Source organism: Dipodomys spectabilis, unplaced genomic scaffold (assembly GCF_019054845.1).
Source record: "Dipodomys spectabilis isolate Male_0828 unplaced genomic scaffold, ASM1905484v1 ptg000302l, whole genome shotgun sequence".
NCBI classification, from domain to species: Eukaryota; Metazoa; Chordata; class Mammalia; order Rodentia; family Heteromyidae; genus Dipodomys; species Dipodomys spectabilis.
The window spans coordinates 2,360,791-2,379,713 of record NW_024870979.1 but is presented as its reverse complement, the minus strand read 5'-3'; the positions used below and the strand labels follow the sequence as shown (position 1 = coordinate 2,379,713).

The 18,923-nt window shown below is 40.9% G+C and overlaps 1 protein-coding gene across 1 annotated transcript in view; it reads right to left on the bottom strand.

Moving 5' to 3' along the window:
• Nucleotides 1–4,898: 4,898 nt before the first annotated feature.
• Nox3 (NADPH oxidase 3) overlaps nucleotides 4,899–18,923 on the bottom strand; it is a 55,266-nt gene continuing 41,241 nt past the window's right edge. Inside the window, exons 12-14 of the mRNA XM_042702091.1 lie at nucleotides 18,449–18,573; nucleotides 9,220–9,372; nucleotides 4,899–4,988 (exon numbers count right to left, since the gene is read on the bottom strand). Of these exons, the coding sequence (XP_042558025.1) occupies nucleotides 9,246–9,372; nucleotides 18,449–18,573 (252 nt within the window). The 3' untranslated portion in view covers nucleotides 4,899–4,988; nucleotides 9,220–9,245. The remainder of the gene's footprint in view (nucleotides 4,989–9,219; nucleotides 9,373–18,448; nucleotides 18,574–18,923) is intronic.

The window sequence follows — 18,923 nt, the reverse complement described above, 5'->3', positions numbered from 1 at the left end:
GTAGTTGCTGGAATCAGAGTATCGCCACTGTGTCCGGTTTCCCTTTGTGGAGATGGAGTCTGGTGGACTTTTTTGTCCAGGTGGGCCTGGAATCACCAAACGCCTCTCAATCTCAGCATGACAGTGCATCAGCTAGAATTTTCTAATCACTTTCAAACTCTTTGTCCAATATTTATTTGTGTCATCTTGATGTTGGCTTTCTTATTCTAGCTAAGGTTTTCTAGTTCTTTGTAAGACAAAAAAAATCTGAATTATATGTACATTTTGAGTAAAACATTAGTCCTATTTAGATCTTCTATTTTTGCCAGCAGTTAGCAGGTGTAGGTTCAGAATACATATCCTGGCTTGCTTTTGTGGCTTGTGGCTCAAATACCATTTTAGCTTTCAAAGACTTTGCAGTGCTATTTTGGTATGTTCCACTTGCGTGTAACCCAGCGGCCCATCTGAATCTCGGAAAATCCTGCTTTCTAGAGTTCAAGTCTCAAATCATTGGCTCTGTTGGCTTGAGTTGAGCACATACTGTCCACCCAGGATTTAAGAATCCTGTCCTTCATTTCCCTTCTCTCTATAATCATCTGCAATAGATGCACACTCTCTCCAGCTCCTGCAGGTGTTTCCTGAGTATAGGGTAGAAATGGCTGACAGGTCTCCACTGCCTTTGAGGGCAGTGGGAGGATGGGGAATAGCAAAGAACTTATAGCTCATGGTAGCAGGGATGGATAGGATGAATTGTTTAATCATTTTCCTTGTGAAGGTCTGAGATATTATTTTTTTAGAATTATTTATTTGCACCTTGCATTCTTAATACTATTCTTACACTGTAAGCAATTTTTAAGAGGTACGTTGGATTTCTTTTTGTGTGCTGGTGCTGGGGTTTGGACTCAGGGCTTGGGAGCTATACCTAAGCTTTTGTGCTCAAGGTTAGTGTTCTACTACTTGAGTCACAGTTCCACTTCCAGCTTTTTTTTTTTGCTGGTTAACTGGAGATAAGAGTCTCATGGACTTTCCTGTGTGAACTGGCTTCAAACTGTGATCCTCAGATCTCAGCCTCCTGAACAGCTAGGATTATAGGTGTGAGCCACCAGCTCTTGCCTTGGTGCATTTGACTTTTGAGGTACATTGGCTGGGGACATGGAAAGTGCAACTCATGATTATTATATAAATATGCAACAATGGTGTTCTTTTTCTGAATTGGGGGTTTGCTTCATTGAATTACTATATTGAGATGGCATTATTATTAAGCTGTTGTCTTGGAGACCAATCAGGAGTTTTTATTTTAATTTGCAGGTGTTTGAAGTTGACAGAATTCTTAAAACAGCGTTTCTTTGATCAGTTTGGGAAGAAGAACTGGGAGAAAGCAACTTGGATAGCTGCAGATTTTCTTAGGCAAATTAATAAGGAGAGGAATTTAATTGAAGCATATAAAAAGACAGAAAATATTTAGCACATTAACAGCTAGTAGGTGCATACTAAGAGACTCCAGATCATTTGGTAATTTGGTGACCTTGTTACATACTCAAGCAGGGTCTCTCCATCTTGGAGAAGGGTCTTTTGGTTAGTGTGGTGAGTAGGACTTGATTCATGCCAGTGGCTGACTTTTTCCTGAATAGACTGCAGTTTGCCTGACATTCTGTAAGACATAAGCAATGGCATTATCCTAAAATTTCCACTGTATAGTCCATGGTTGCTGAAATGTTTCCCAGAAGAGATGAAACAAATGCAATGATGAGACAGTGGCCAGGCACAGGATTGGAAGTGAGAGATGAGGATCAAAAGGACCCAGAAATGACATTTTTAATGGTTCTAGCTCATGCACTTTGGTAGATAATATGGGCACGAATGAAGTGAGATGAACCTAATGAATAGTAATATTGTAAAGTGCCTATGTTTAAGTCTGATTTGCTTATTCCACTTCCCAAGGTGACGTAAGCCAGTCGAATGTGTCAGACTGCAAAAAAAATGGGAGAAGTCTATGCTATAACTTTAATCTGTGAACAGATGATGTTTGAAGCCACAAGACTGTGTGATATTGTTGAAGGGGAGAGGAGAGAAGGTGACCTGTGAGCAAGTTCTAAGACAGGGCAGCACTTTCAAATTGGCCACGGGAGACTGGGAGAAAAGCACGGAGATGGCGACGGCACAGAAGTCAAAAGAAGGCATTGTTTCCAAAATAGAGAGTTGGCCGCCCATTTCAATGCCAGCTCAGAATACAAAGGAGTTACATTTGGGATCTTGGATGGAGGTTATGTGGACGTTGGAAATAGACCTCATTGTTGGCGGGAACAGTCTATTCTCTGTTGGAACTGAAGAATCGGAGCCTCACATTTAATTGACAAAGGGAATCAAAGTCTGGCAGTGAATCCACAGGGAGATGCATTTATATTTTCTCCCCCGCCCAATTAGCTGGAGGGAACCAAGATATCAGGTAGAGAATGGAGAAGGGCTCAGGAAATCTAACAAACCATCTACTCTTCACTTCCTACTTGTTCTATACCCTGTTCCTTTTTCTGAGCAAACCACAGAGGGTGGCTACGATATCAAGTACTCAGGCCAAAATCTGGTCCAAGCAGAATGTTTTGAAGAATCATCATTCAAAATGGCCCCAGGGCTGGGATGTAGCTCAGGGACACAGTGCTTGCCTGGTATGTGTAAGATCCTGGGTTCTATCTCTACTTCCAGAAGAAAACATAATGGCTCTAATATAGACACAACTCAATGCCCATCTGTTAATAACTAGAGAACATAAAATGTGGCATCTTTATACAGGGGAATATTGTTTGATAAAAATGAAGAAATAAACTGCAAGTACTTGCTATGCTATTGATGTCATGAGGGTATTACAGGAAGTGAAGTAAGATTGCCATAGATGACCACATATTGTACAATTCCATTTACATGCTATCTCCAGAATAGGACAACCAACAGAGACAGAAAGCAGAGTGGAGTTTCCTAGGCTGGGGACAGTGGGAAAAGTGGGGTGTGACTACTAACAGAGAAGGGCTTTCTTCTTGAGAAGATAAAGGTGTTGTAGAAATGACTGTCACAAAAGTTACCTAACTCTGTGAATATTCCAGAATGGTTGAATGGTAAGCTTTAAGTGCGTTAATTTTGTGGTATGTGGATTATATCTCAATCAAACTGTCACAGTAAAAGGAGGTGGAGAAGGAAGAGAGAGAGTGAGCAAGAGAACCATGTTGAGAAAGAGGTGGGACAACATGGTCTTGTAGATGGTGGGGAGAAACAGCTCACAATTTATTCACAATATAAAAGAACCAATAAAATGCCTGGGCAAAGATGACTAATAGGAAGTGAGAATTCAAAGCAACGATGAAAAGAGGCCACAAAGCAACAACAACAAACCCACAACGACCGTGCAGAGAGGAACAAAGTAACTCAACCTAGTAGAAATCACAAAGCAGGTAATTTCTCATTATCCCTTCTTGTTATGGAGGAATTGTTGAGAACATTAACTTAATAAGATACAGGGAGAGAGAGAAAAGAAGAAAGGAGGAAGAGGAGGAGAAGGAGGAAGAAGAGGAGGAGAAGGAGAAGGGAGGAGGGAGGGAGGGAAGGAGGGAGGGAGGGAAGAAAGTATTAACAACCAAACAGAACAAAAGAAACAATACTCACAGAGAGATCCAAAGGGACATGACAGGTCTCCAGCAGTAAAGCAATCTCAAAGCATCATCTTCACATAGCTAATTTAAAATCTGTAAACAGGAAGGAACAGAATAGAAGCTACTGAGAGCCAAATTTCAAGTCCAAATCCCTCTACTGAAATCCCCAAACCCAAGAAACTATGAAAACTGAGAGTATTTTTTTATCTTATAACTCATTTGATTGCATAATTTTGGGCTTTGAACAGATGTGGGGTTATTTATAATTTTTGTTTATTCAATTTAACTTGAATATTCATATTTCTAGTATTCACTGACACAATATTAATGCTTTTAATACTGCCCAGATCATACTGGGAATATTATGCAACATGGAATATGCATTTGTTATTTGCTAACATATGAAATTATTTTGAATTTCAAAATACATCTGGCTCCAGGGATTGCAGAAAGAGATTTTTGGGCCAATAATAAATTAGGAAGAATGAGCATGGAAACAAAAGAGACAAAAAGATTACAACAGCTGGGAAGATAAGTAAAATGGGGAAAAAAAGTGGTAAAGGATCCAGTAAAAATAATTGAAATGTGCTTATAAAGACCTAAGATGCAAAAAATTTCTTGAAGTGAAGAAAAGAAAGGTTCCAAGTTCACACTGTAATAGAGGAAAAATTTATGTGAAATATCCAATATCCAAAAGTTTTCAATTTCAAAGATAAAAAAAGAAGAATTATTTGGTTATCCCATCCAAGAAAGCAATTTAGTTACAAAGGAGAGAGGGTGAACTTGACCTCATATTTCAGTATAGCAATCGTCCTGACAGAAAACACTCATCCTCAAGGTCTGAGCAGAAGAAAATCTGGTCCAAGAACTCTGGATCTAGTCAAACACCAATCGGGTAAAAAAACAAAACAAAACAACCATTACAGACTACCCTCAAATATGAATTAGAGAAAAGGGCTGAACACTTGTGAGAACTTGTTCAAACTGCTTGCCTATCTGAAAAATTAGAAGCTTAGGTTCAATGAAAACAAGAATGGCGCAGTTATCTAGAATGGGGCGGGGTGAGCAATGAGCCATTTAAGGTTACCTCTTTTGATTTACTTCCAGAGTGTAGCAAAGGCTACCTTCCATAGTTCTTCTATCCTTTCACGAATGGGAAGCCCTTAGATGCCGGCCTTCCAGTGCCATCTTCTCCTCCTGCACATTTCCTTCATCCAGTGTTTTACTCTGGAAAACTTTCCTTTCCAATGCCCACCTTCCTTTTCTTTTGCAGTCAGTGGTCAGAGATTTTCGACACAACAGTTTTCCGTTCCTGTGCTCTTCACAGCTCACTGCATTCCATTAGTTGAATTTCCGCGGTGTATGCATATCCTATGGTAGTTATTACAGAGAAAGAGATTTTTGTTTTATTTTCTTGGTAAATATCTATATTGGGCCTTAATTTATTTTTATTTTTTTGGCAGTACATGGCTTTGAGCTCAGGGCTTCTTGATTGTCAGACAGGTTGTCTACCCCTTGAGCCACATACCCAACCCTTTCGGCTTTTTTTTTTTTTAAAATAGGGTCCTGCACTGATGCCCAAACCAGCCTGCACTATGATCCTCCTATGTATGCTTCCTTAATAGCTATGATGACAGGACTGTACCACTACAACCTACTTTGTACTGATTGAGATGGGTTCTTCCAAATATTTTTGAGGCCAAGCTGGCTTTCAATCCCGATTCTTTGACTCCCTGCTTCCTGAGTAACTAGAATTACAAGTGTGAGCCACCACAACTGGGCATGCTTGCACTTTTGAATACTAATTTCGTAAGTAAAAACTTCTTTGATATTTGTGTTCTCTCAGCAGTTTTTACACGGGGCTTTTGGTCTCAGCATTTGGTTACATTGTGGTCTCTTGTAGCTACGTCCATTTTTTTGCATCTGGCTGGGGCCTTTTATTTCAAGATGATTCTTTGGGACATGACTTTCCTTCCCTTCATCTCCTCTCTTCTGATCTCTCCTTTCCTCCTCTCCCCCCCCTTCTCCTTTTCTTTCCCTTTCTTTCTTTCTTTTTTCTTTCTTTCTTTTCTTTTTTCTTCTTTCTTTCTTTCTTCTTTCTTTCTTGCTTTCTTTCTTTCTTGCTTTCTTTCATCACACTTTGGCTTTTTTTTTTTTTTTAACAATTTCCTTTTGATGGCTACCTTAGGCCAAGCTGATATAGTTAGCATGCTTCATATTCACACTGAGGAGACTGACACTCCTGCTTGTTTGAAAATGTCACTCATTTTCTCATTTTTTTAGGTCATCTTGATAATTTTTGTTCAATAGATTTGTAGGTCTGCTATATTTTTGTTTCTATTGTGAATGACAATGAACAATTTCTTTTTTACACATATTTCTGATTTAGTTATTGCTGCATTAAGGAGATTTATTTACTGACACACATATATGTCAGTATATGCATGGACAAATGGCACTGTCATAGAATGTTGGAAAGCAGTCCTAAAGGTTGAGCGGGCCACGTGTAATGTCACATTTGCTAATCCCAGTTACCCAGGAGGCAGAGCTTAGAAGTATCACAGTTTGAAGCCAGCTTGGGTCAGGAGTTTATAAGATCATATCTTAACAAAATAAGCTGGGAACGGCATGTGCTTCCAGCCCCAAGCTACATGGAGGCTGGAGGTAGGTAAATGTCTTCCCTGGTCAACCTCAGGCAAATCCCTTCCCTTTCCAGTCCCAAATACTGGGAGACCCTATCTAAAAAACAAAACAAAAAAATAGTTCAAAAATCCTCCTCCAAGCATGTCATATTGCAACTCCTTTGTACAACTACTTTAATAAAAATCATTTGAAAAGAGGTAAAACAAAAAAAAAAGTCCAAATGCAAACAGAGTTGAAGGTATGTCCTAAGTGATAAATTTCTTGCCCCCAAATTGCAAGGATTGTCAACACCAGTGGCTCATGCCTGTAATCCTAGCCACTCAGGAGGCTGAGATCTGAGGATTGCTGTTCAAGGCCAGCCTGAGCAGAAGAGTCCATGAGTCACTTAACCACCAAAAAGCCAGAAGTGGAGCTGTGGGTTCAAGTGGTAGAGCACTAAGCTTGAGTGAAAAAGCTCAAAGACAGTACCCAGGCCCCAAGTTCAAGCCCCAGAACTGCACGCACCCATGCGAGCACACACACACACACACACACACACACACACACACACACACACACACACACACACACACACACACACACACACACACACAAAGTTCAAGGCCCTAAAGTCATACAACAGTACAACCACCACCAAAAACCAAAACAGAAAACCTTAAAATAACATCCCCAAAGGTTGAGAAAGAAGTTTCAAAATAAATTTTTATTTTATTATACAAATTTTATTCTATCAGACAGACAAAAATGAGATGATCAGAGTATATTTATTTTCAAATACACAGGGAAAGAAAAGTAATAATTAAATATAACCAAAGGATAAAAACCTTTAATACATTTCATTTTCTAGTTAAAGGTTAGATTTGACTGCAGAAATTTCTAGTTATAAAGGCTGAGTCAAATTTAAATTAAGAAATAATTACATATAGTGATTAGGCAAATTAAAATTAGAGTTTGCTGGAGGTGTGGTTTAATCTAATGATTTGTTGATTCACCTAACACCTGAAGTCCTAGGTTCAAACCTCAGTAAAGCCAAAAAAAAGAAAAGAAAACCCAAACTAATAAACAGATAAAAAATAAAAAGAACTCCAACGTTGTAGAGTTTGAATAATATGCATCAAACAATAGTTAAAGATAATGAGAAATTCCAGTGCAGAGGTAATAGAAATAATTTTTGAGATGTCACTGTACATATCCAATTTTTGCTTTCAGCATATTTCAAAATACACTTTAGAAATTATACAATTGATATCTATGTAGGATGACTATGTGAAATATGCGATCAGTTCAAGATTTAGAAATATTTGGAAGAACAGAAGTGGCTGCCTGATTTTGTAAAAGCATATTATGTCAGACCAACTTAATTCTCTTGTATGACAGAATGACAGTCCACAAAGATAAGAAGCATTTGAAAACCACAATGTATTTTAATTGCAGTAGATGCCTTTGCCATTGTATATGGAGTGTAATTTCAAAGCTAAGGAAGTATGGTGTGATATCTGTTTTCAGTGACTGGCTGTCATTAAATGATCCCTGGCTAGACACTGATATTTCCAGGCAGTCACAGAAATTTCTATAAGTTTTTCCAAGTCAATAACTTGAATGGAAACCATAGTAAGAGATTTGATTAGGTCTGAATGTTTAACTAAGCTTATGTATTGGTATTGGTATGTGTGGCTAAAGTTGAAATATTAGAAAGTAAAATTTAAACACATTAATCAAAACCGCTAGAGAAAACTATAAGGTTGTGAAACATACTCGGGCAACCACATGCTATAAAAGATGTATTCGACAGGAAAGAAAAGAAAATCTTACTTGTGCTATGGGGCAGACGCTGAGGTTCAAGTGTTAAGATGATGGGAAGCTAGAATGTGATAGTAATGAAAACTAGTTGTTAAAAGAGGGAATAAGGAATCAATGAAGAAAGGGAAGGAGGGAAGGAAAGGTGGCAAACATTTTTGTTATTTATTTCATGTATGTATTCACTTTTTATGTATAGGCATACAACATTTGAGGAAGCCAGTCTCTCCTAACACTAGTCATGCTTCCGTTAGCATCACCATATTTAGTCAACACATTAACAACGAATGTGAAGGAAGGAGATTTGGAAAGGCAGGAATAATAGCAGCAGGACTAGAATCTACATGCTAGCCTGAGAGGGGTTAGTATTAAAATTTAGTATTGTTTTGACCAGACAAGAGCTAAGAAGGCATAGTTTCATGATCTGGGCCTGGACGCTGTCCCTCAGCTCTTCAGCTCAAGGCAAACGCTCTACCGCTGAAGCCACAGCACCACTTCTGGCTTTTTTCTGCTTTTGTGGTGCTGAGGAATTGAACCCAGGGCCTCATGCATGCAAGGCAAGCACTCTACCACTGAGCCACCTCCCCAGATCGGTTTCATGATCATTTTTGAGTATGTGAAGATTCTTTATGAAAGATCTCCTTGTTGATGACTTCTCTGCTTTATAGATGATGATAAGAACACACAGGACTTAAGTCTAAAGCAGTCCAGAGCAGATTTTTACACAAGGCAGATATCTTCCCTATCAAAACAAAGTCATCTGTGAAATATTCATAAAGGATCTTTAATCCAAGCAGCAATATGCATGTAATGTTCAGTATGAAACTATGTTTGGAAAGGACTCCTGTTAGAGGTAGTAAACTATATTGCGGAGACCAAAATCTGCCCTATCTCCTGATTTTGGATGGCTCCAGGAGCTCACTATGATTTTGCATTTTAAATGGATAAAGAGAAATGTTTCATGGCAATCTACCTCCTCCCCCCAATCCTATGACATTGAACTCAGTCACACTCAATTGTTGATGTTCTTGCTTGTGGCTATGTTGGCTCTATGCATAGCAGAGTTGAGCAGTTGAGATGGAGATCTGAAACCGATGAGTTCCGTTTACTTCTAGAGGGTCAAAGTTTCTGACCCCTGACCTGGACAATTGCAGACACTTACGCCATGCTGGGGGTTGACTGCGGTGTCTAGAAGCTTTCCTTGTTGTAATAAAAATGAACACCCCTGGGGTCAGCTGATGAATATAAGCAGCACATCTTTTGAAGTATCTTGGACAAGGCTTTGGGGCCACAGAAGAACACGCCGATGTTACTGCTGCAGAGGGGGTAGAGAAAGGAGAGAGGGTTACCTAGGGTGAGGCTGGCCAGAGCTAAAAGAGAATTGTCATATCAGGTTAGAGGCTACTCATTTGCCTATCTTCATCTACTTGCTTCTGTCTTTTTTCTCTTCCCACTTTCACACAAAACTCTGTCCAAGGTTACCAGAATCCTGTTATTTCAGAATTACAAGTTAGGGGAGCCAAATGGCTTGAGGCTGGAAGAGTCTGCTATTGTTAGGTGTTGCCTGGATGTGTCAACAGGTAACCTTGATTAGCATCTCCTCAGACCTAAGACTAGAATAACTAGAATGTCCCTAGCAGACAGCAGGAATAGCACCTGTGTACTGGTGACATTCCTTTGCTGAAGGAATGAACGAATGGTTGTGGTGATTGTTATCTTCAGTCCTGAAAGGTAGGTCTTAACTAGGGAATGTATAAAACAAAAGATTAGGATTACTTCCAACATTCCATGGCCAGCAAAATGAGATAATTTATTCAGAAGGATTTTAAAAGAGCTAGTTATTACTAATATCTTCTTCAACTCTACCTTTTTTAAAAAAAATAGATAATCAAATTTTATACTAAAGGCATAGCAACTGATTTGTTTCTCCTGTTAGAATTAGGACCAAAGGAAAATGATATTGCTGAAAAGTGATCGTGCAAATATTGGCATCCCTAATTATGAAATTTCAGAGAGATATTTTGGCATACAGTGACTGTATCCTGACACTGCATATATCCAAATGCCACGGGGGCACTGGTGCAGGGTTCAGCTTGTCCCTTGAAGTGGGAATGCATCTGTCCTGTCAGGCAGAAGACCTTATATCTTGTATGAACATTTCTATTCCTTGTAGCATCCCTTTCCAGTCTCTGGCATAGACGCAATTAGTTTCTCTGGTCTAGATCAAAAGTTCTCAAAACTTTCTTCTGAATAAAATCATCCAGGCCGATTGTTAACGTGTTGAATTCTTGGCTCAAATCCAAGTAGTGCCTATTCAGCAAGGAGCCCCATGGATATTGAGGTCTCTGATCTTGGGAACCACTGTCCAGGATCAGCCCACGAGCCTGTGTCCCTTCAGACCTGGAGTTAGCTGGGACGGGCCAAGCAGCCCAGTGCATCTTGGCTTCTACCACAGCACAGCTTCCTGTTGTGTATCATAGCTGCACTGGAATGTGGGTCCTAAGATCATAATACCCAGAGCAGACGTTGATAATTCCATCACCTCTCAAACCGCCTCCAAAAGAACGCTCTGAATGACTGTTTTCAGACATAGTCCCATGCCGAAGGCTGAGAAAATCCTTTTTTTTTCCTTTGCAGAATTATTTCCTACTGAAAAAGCAAGTTTCAGGTGTCTAAGGGAGCAAGAGGCAACGGTGAAGGGTGTCTTTGGTTCTGCCGCTTGGTTGCTGGGTAACTTTGGACACATTAATTATCTTCTTGAAGCCCCCACTGACTCATGAAAGAAGTGGGAGCACCTCATAACACCTCAGTGAGGATGAAACCTGCTGCTGCTGGGCCTGCCTGGGCCTCCTGCCCGGCCCCTGGGGGAGCTCCGTCTTGGTTCGCTTGAGCCTTTATCCTACGTGATGTCTGCCGGTTTCTGTCTGCTTGGTGAAGCTGAGCAGGAGATAGGAAGTGGGGTCTTAACCCATAGGCCCTCATCGACTTCCTGGGATGAGCACTGTCTCTTGAGCTCTGGCCTGAAGCATTGGGAGTGATAGCTGGGTCAGGGGAGACTCTTTCCCTGCGCGGAAAATCACACCTTTGCTTTGTGTTTGTTGTCCATGTTCAAAGATGCTGCTATGGAGGTGATACTTTTCCATTAGCGTGGATGTCACCAAAGAGATGGCCACGGGGCCATTCCCATCAGGCCAAAGACTGCTTTCTCCTTTGCAGCCACAGTCACGGTTTGCGGGAGCTGATGGTGCTCTTTGATGCTCTGCCTTTAAGACCCCATTTCAAAGGATTCTGACTGCCGGCGGCCAGGTAGACCGCGGTGTCTCCAGCCGGTCACAGCTCCCCTGCCTCTTTGAAGCTGGGACATTACACAGCACGGTCAAGTACAGGGTCCATACTGTCATGGTTGGGTAATCACCAAAGCGTCTCACAAAGATCCTCCATTGTTTACTCAGCTGTGGCCAACAGTCAGCCCGACAGCTCTCTGTCCATCCCTGGTGCTCACCCTCTCCGACATATGTGATCTCTACCGTGGAGATTCCTCATGGCAAATGCACCTGGTGAACCACAGAGCTGCATGTCCAAGCAATGTGGTTAAGGTCCAGATTTAGCAGATTTAAATTCAAATGTGGTTAAGGTCCAGATTTCGCAGATTTAAATTTTTTTTAAAAAATTCTTTTATGCTACAATGGAGAAGTGCAACGGAATCCTAATGGGGTTGATAAAGAAAAAAAATTCTTCTATAAAATTTAATCACCCACGATTGCTTAGAATTAGGAAAAAAAAAAGATTCTCAGCAAAAGAAATATAAAACGTGAAGTGCTATTTATCCTCCAGTTTATGGCCTGCAGGCTGCAGAACCGGCATGTGCAAGGAGCTGCAGCCCGGACAGAGCTCATGGCATTGATCGGTCTGGGCTCCTGACTCTGACAGGAGAGGAATGAGTTTCACATGGCTGCAAAGATGGTGAACGCTCCCAGCATTATTTTTAGCACTGATAAATAATACAGAAAAATCCTCCGTCCTTCCCTCTATTTGCTAAATAACTACGATGCTTTCCTCTGTGGGTTTGGTGCATTTTTCAAAAACAGTTCAGCGATGCCAGGCATAAAAGACATCCAAAATATCACCCATCAGGAGATTTCAGCACAGCAGATCTATGGGCGTGTGGGTGTGCCCAGGAGTAATCTCACCACCTCGCTGCATTCCCAGGCTCTGCTGCCCTGAGCTCCACTCTTTAAATTGTATGTTTGTTTTTATGTGTTGGCTTTTATGCTTGGTAAGTTATAACCCTGTAGGGGCAAACCCTAAACCCCATTTAAAAAAAAATCAAATTACTTTATACCCTGAGTGCATTCTGCAAATAAAATCGATACCCAGAAGCTTCCTGTGGATTTATAGAAGCTTAGGAGGAAGGCACAAAGAGCCACAAACTCTGTTTCAGACAATGGACACAATTTCTGGTTAATCTTTCCTGGTGAATGTTTTTCATGTGAGATACCTCCAAATGACTTATCATGTCATTTCATTTTATGTAACACTCCTCCTCCCCCTTCCCTTCCTCTCCTCCTCCTCCCCTTCCTCTTCCTCCTCCTCCTCCTCCTCCTCCTCCTCTTCCTCCTCCTCCTCTTCTTCCTCCTCCTCCTCCTCCTCCTCCTCCTCCTCCTCCTCCTCCTTCCTCCTTCTCCTCCTCCTCCTCCTCCACTTCCTCCTCCTCCTCCTCCTTCTCCTCCTCCTCCTCCTCCTCCTCCTCCTCCTCCTCCTCCTCCTCCTCCTCCTTCTCCTCCTCCTCCTCCTCCTCCTTCCTCCTTCTCCTCCTCCTCCTCCTCCTCCTCCTCCTCCTCCTCCTCCTTCTCCTCCTCCTCCTTCCTCCTTCTCCTCCTCCTCCTCCTCCACTTCCTCCTCCTCCTCCTCCTTCACTACCATGGAGCCCAGCTCATCTTGGCTTCTATTGCAGCATGGCCTTCTGTTGGAATGTGGGTTCTAAGATCATAATACCCAGAGCATAAGTTGATGGTTTCATCACCTTTCAAACTAGCTCCAAAAGAACTCTCTGAGCGGCTGTTTTCAAACATATTCCCATGGCTAAGTTTGAGAGAGTCCTTTTTTGGCAGAATTATTTCCTACTGAAAATTACAACTTGAATCAAATTTCAGGTGCCTAAGGGAGCAAGAGGCAACGGCGAAGGGTGTCTGTCTCTGGTTCTGCCGCTCAGTTGCTGGGTAATTTTGGACACATTAGTTATCTTCTTGAAGTCCCCATTGGTGATGATTTTGCTGGTTAGCTTTGCCTTTTTTTTTTCAACCCAACTCCTGGTCAATGTGTCGTAGCCTGTTATATTACTTTTCTGTGTTTAGTCTGTTTCTTAGGAGCTGTTACCATCCTTTACTATGCTCATAGGATGCTTTCCTGTTTCTTTTCACCATCCCCATCTTTCTTGTCAGGCAGAGCTGTGTAGTTCCCAGATTCCACCCCTGATACATCATGCTTCTGCTGCCTATGGTGGCCAGTGGGCTAGGCTCTGACATACATGGGTAAAATGGCTACCCTCAAGAAGCAAGGAGAAAAGGGAAAGCAGTTGGCTTGTAGTGTTGGATGACAGATCAAAGGAGAGCGATTCTTTTCTTTTGGTCAACCCTGTCCTAAACCCTCAACACCAAAATATGTAAGTACAACATATATATATATATATATACAACATATATATATAAGTAATGGAATTAATTCAGCATCCTGCATAAGGAATAATTTGATGGATAATATCTGCAAAGAAACTTTGTGGGGATAAAGGCAAATACAACTCTCTAATTATTTACTTACACATATAACACCTCCTACCACAAACCAAGTAGTTCTGGTAATTTTTGTTGACTTTTCACTTGGTCGGAACCAGAGAGCAGTGACCATATGCTGACAAGATTCCTCTCCTCAGTTATGGCAGCTTTGCTTTCCTCATGATGCTATCGTTTATAATGCGTGACGTTTTCATTTTATCTATTTCTTTAAATGTTTTGAACATTTTACTCCTATAATGAATTCTTAGGATATCCTGTTAGATAAAGGACCCTGAATGCTATAATCAGAATGTTAATTTCTTAAAAATATCCATTTAACATCACTTTGCACAGATGCACGTACAAATGAGAACTCAAGGGTGTGCACACAAGCAAATGTGGTTCCAGATGGACACATTTACTCAATTCAGCAGAAAGGTATTTTTACATTTCTGAAAACAATGGGTGGTCTAAAATACTTTCATGCAATATGGACTAGAAGCCCCAGTCACATGGTAAGTCAACACCTTCTTTAGCTCTGGGTTGGGTGGCACAGCTCTAATAAAGGGCGGGACTCACCCATTCTTTAAAAAAATAACTTTCTTCAAGATAAAAGAGACTCTCCTATTCAAGTTAGGGAAAACTCAAAGTTTTTTTTATGTAATTAATTACATAAAGTTCACACCTAGGAGGTGTGGTGAAATTAATAGCAATTAAGTCAAAAGTAGCAAACTATAAATATTACCTGCAGGAAAGAGCAAAGACTGAAGCCCTGTGGAAAAAACCTGTTAGTCAATTAGCCAGAGAGAGCTGATGTACAAATTCTCCAGGGTGAGTATATGTGCAATGTGTGTTTGTCAAAAAGTAGCTGGATGTGACAAAGCTATATTTATTTTCATTCTGTCTGCCTTCTTGGAAATAATTTCCTGATTTCTGAACACGTGTTTAAAGGTTAGGAGCATATTGAGAATGCTTACAAAAAAAAAAAAAAAGAAATACAACTTCCATTTTGGTATAAGACACATTTCAATACATTAATAAGACAAGTGTAAAAGCACATATTTAATTAGCCTTTTATATTTTAATTGGGAGAATGACTTTCATTGTATGAGTAAAGTACTTTTCTGGAGTGTACAACTGTAGAAATATGCAATAATTGTTATGTGCTATATGAGTTTTTGCCTAACAATAATATACCTAGTTTTTTTCAGATATCAGCTATTTGCTGGTCATCTTTTAAAACTTATTTGTGTTTTTTAAAATTACAGCCAATATAATTACCAAAATTAATTACAAATATAAACAATAGAATAATTTTTTTGTTTTTTTTTTTGCTTCTAGTCTTTGATCTATTTTTAATTTTTCTTCCCTCTCCCTTATTTGTATTCATTTCGATGCTATCAATTTGTTTCTCTATTACTGTTATTTTTGCAATTTTCTGGTTTCTTCAGAGCTTGCCCGGTTCTCTTTGATCTGCTTCCCTTCAAGCCTTATTTTGGGTGCTGTTTTTCATGTCCTATAAAAAATGTTGTTTTGCCCCCTCTTCACTCTCTTCTTTTGATTTAACTCTATCTTTTTAGAACAAGACTGAACTCCAGCTTTGAGCGAACAGGTAAATGTTTTTACAAGTGAAAAATCCTAAGAATGCTTGGCTTTCTGCTGAGGAGCAGAAATGGTTGAGAGAATGCTTCAAAGACCCTCAAGAACAAAGGAGTTTCTCTGAGACCAGGAACAAATTCACCCATTCCTCCTGCCCTATCTGTGCCAAGAGATAGGAGCTAATGGCAGAACAGGCCTGCCTTATGAGAGTAGCCAAGTGGGCTTCGAAACAAACATCTCCTTGACATAATAAGGGGAAAACATACTGTTTATCTCTTTAATAACCGTCTTGAGGAAAATTAATGTTCCTTTGTCCTTTGTACCGAACAGTAATTGGATTGTGTGTTTCATTTCTATCTGGACAAAGGCCAGGATATTGAAATACTTTTCAATATTAGATTTTCTAGTTTAAAAAATTAGATTTTATTGGCATTCTCTTTCCGAGATTTCTTCATTAAAAGCTTCATTAAACATAAATCTCCTTTTATGCAGCAGAAATCAAAAATTATCTGGAGGAGGTCATTTAAAAAGTCTTGTGGAAGGGCAGGGCGAAGCTTTTTACTGGTGGCTTGTCTTTTTCTAGGGATGCACTAATGGCTGACTTTGTCTGGATAGGTCCAATCTTAATTACATGGGAGCTTAAAGTTTGGTGACAAGTTGCTGGGTTCCAGAGTGCTCCTTGCAATGGGGAGGATGCATCAACTGTCTTGGTTCTTTCTGTGGCATCACACCCTAAAGCCCTTTTCTTCCTGGGAGGATCTGAAGTCATCCCGAGGGAGGGGGAAAGGGAGGGGGAGGGGGGGAGGACTGACTCCCATCCAGAGGAGGTGGAGTTCTCAGCTACTGTGCTGAGAAACCCAACTGGCCACTTGTGTGCTCTCATGGTGGCTTTGGAGCAGGGACAAACGCACAAGGGAGTGCCAGAGATTCCATTTGCCCAGCTTAAAACTGCCTCCTACTTCTCACTCCCTGAAAGTGTTGGATGGACTCCCCTCTCAACCCTGCAAAATATTGTTTTCTGGGAAGAGCTTATGCCAGCTCAGTTTGACCCTCTGTCTCTTGACACTTTTTTTTCTTTCTGTTTTTTTTCTTTTTTTGGCTCACTTTTTCTGAGGAAAGAGAGATAATTAAATGGTTTGGTTTGAAAGGTCTTCCCCACTGAGCCGCAAGCCTCATGTAAAACAAAAATAAACAAATACAATATGAAATGGCACTAAGGGCTCATCACCATAAAGAATGAGACTATCAGAATGGAAAACAAAGGTCAAGACGTCCATGTTAAAAGCCTACAACGTGGGAAAATTAATTTGTGGTAATGAAAAATGGAGTGTCCAGGATTTATCAAAAAAATACTTTCTACCAAAGGAGAAAATAGGAACAGAAAAACCCAGTCGTCACATGAGCTTGTTTCTTCCCTAGGCTGCGTGTCCAGGAATCTTGAGTTTCTTCCTGGAAACTCCTGGTTGGGGACACTGCTTCTTGGGCAGACTGCTGGGCCCAGTTACTGTGTAACTGGTCTTTCGAGCTAAACATGTCAAACATGGTACTCCTGAGAGTTCCATGCTCACTACCAAGCAATTCCTATAAGCAATGCCCATGCTAATGAGCAAGAACTCCATTCTAGCCCGGCTCAGACCTCACAGCCAATCTGTCAGCAGCTCATGTCAGCTCAACCTTCAAGAGATGACTAGAATCCATCTGCTTCTCACCACAGCTGCCCCATTAACAGCCACCAAGCTACCACCTCTGCTATCTCCTTGTGGGCCTCTCCTTTGGCCTGGCCCTTACAATCTATTCTTTTGTGGCAGTTAGGAATAATTCTACAGCACTCCTGGGGTGAGCCTATGAAGTTTCATTCCTTTGGGAACAGAATCCAAGGTCTTAGGATATCTGCATTTCTCCCTCATCACCTCTCCTAAACGCCACTTCCTGCAGTTCTTCCTCTCTGTCCCATCACTGGACCTCTTGATTCATGCTAGGAATAATGTCCTCTACCTCAGGTCCCAAGACATGCCTGTGCCTATATGGTATATATTTCATTTTCTTCAGATCTTTTCTTAAATATAGAGAGTGTTCTTTTATGAAGACACTATCAGGACCTATGGATGCCAGTTCAGGTCAAAGACCAATGTAGACATGATAGCAGTGCAAACGGTCTGGCTGAGTGCTGTGTATTTCACCAAGCCCTTCAACATTCTGTGCATTTAAAACAATGATAGAAGCAAGCTTTGCAAATGGATATCATTATCCATGTTTCACAGTGAGGCACCAAAGTTCAAAAACAGCTCCCTTGTTCAAGGTCATAGCGTGAGAGATACTTCTAGGATCAGCAGCAAGTATATGCTTTATTCTGGTCTTGGTGCCTCAGAACAAGTGTTTTTCCTTCTCTCCATTAAAGGTTATTATATAATAAAAAATAATACTAAGGATTGAAATGGCTGGAATGACAGCAGCTACACTATAGACTACTGTGTGGAAAGCACTTTACACTTTACAGTCACTCACTGGATAGAATCCTCATAGTTAAGGGCTCTTACTGGCAGTTTGGAGAGTTAGGGAGACCGAGTCAGTGGCAGGACAGATCGCCAGCAACAATGGCAGAGCCAGGATTCATACTTAGGTAGCTGGGCTCTAGGTTGGTTCTAAACCAGTACCTACATGTCTGCTTTGCTAGACACTGCAGAATTGGAGAGAAGGGAGGTTTCGAGTTGGGTAATTAGAGACCAACTGCATTTGCTAAAGAGTTTTTGAAGACATATGTTGTTGAAGAAATACCATCTTTAAATTGAGGTTAAGTGTGAACATTTTCGACGTAATTGGCGAGCGTCAGAAGCTGTCAGCCAGTGAAGAAGGGGTTTGTGCTTCCTGAAATAGACCAGGGCCGCCATCTTTCCTAAGGTGGGTATTCTGTCTTACCCAGCATGCACAGTGCCTAGGGCAGATCCACTTCCCTTTGGGTGGCGGCTTGCCCCTCTCCACTCTGGGCCCCTGCAGGCAGAGGAGAGAGCTTGCCTTGCTCACCTGGGGTGATTGTAGGCGATCTGCCTGAACTCCTCGTTCCAGTTGGGCCTCCCATAGAAGGTTTTCTGCCGCAGGCCTGTAATCGCATCTGTGCTTCCATCCCAGTGTAAAGCGATGTGAATAGCCTAAAATAAGATTGGTGGTATCAGATGACATTTAGTTAAACAAAAAAAAGGAACCTTCTATAAATACTGGATGAAACACTTCGCTCATTTGTAGATTTAATAGATTGTTTCTGTGAGGCTGGAAATGCACTGTTGGCTGGTAATTGCCAGCAATGCTCACCTGTCTCCCAACCGGCCTTATTGGAATGAAGGAACTCCCTCCACGTAGTAAGTATGGGATGGTATGAGCCTTGAGGAATGTCTTTCTTTGAAAGAACAAGAGGCATATAATAAATGTGGTTAAGGATACACAATGTGAAACAGCTTCCTTTTTCCTTGCTGTCAAACCTGTCAAAACTGAGCATGTACCT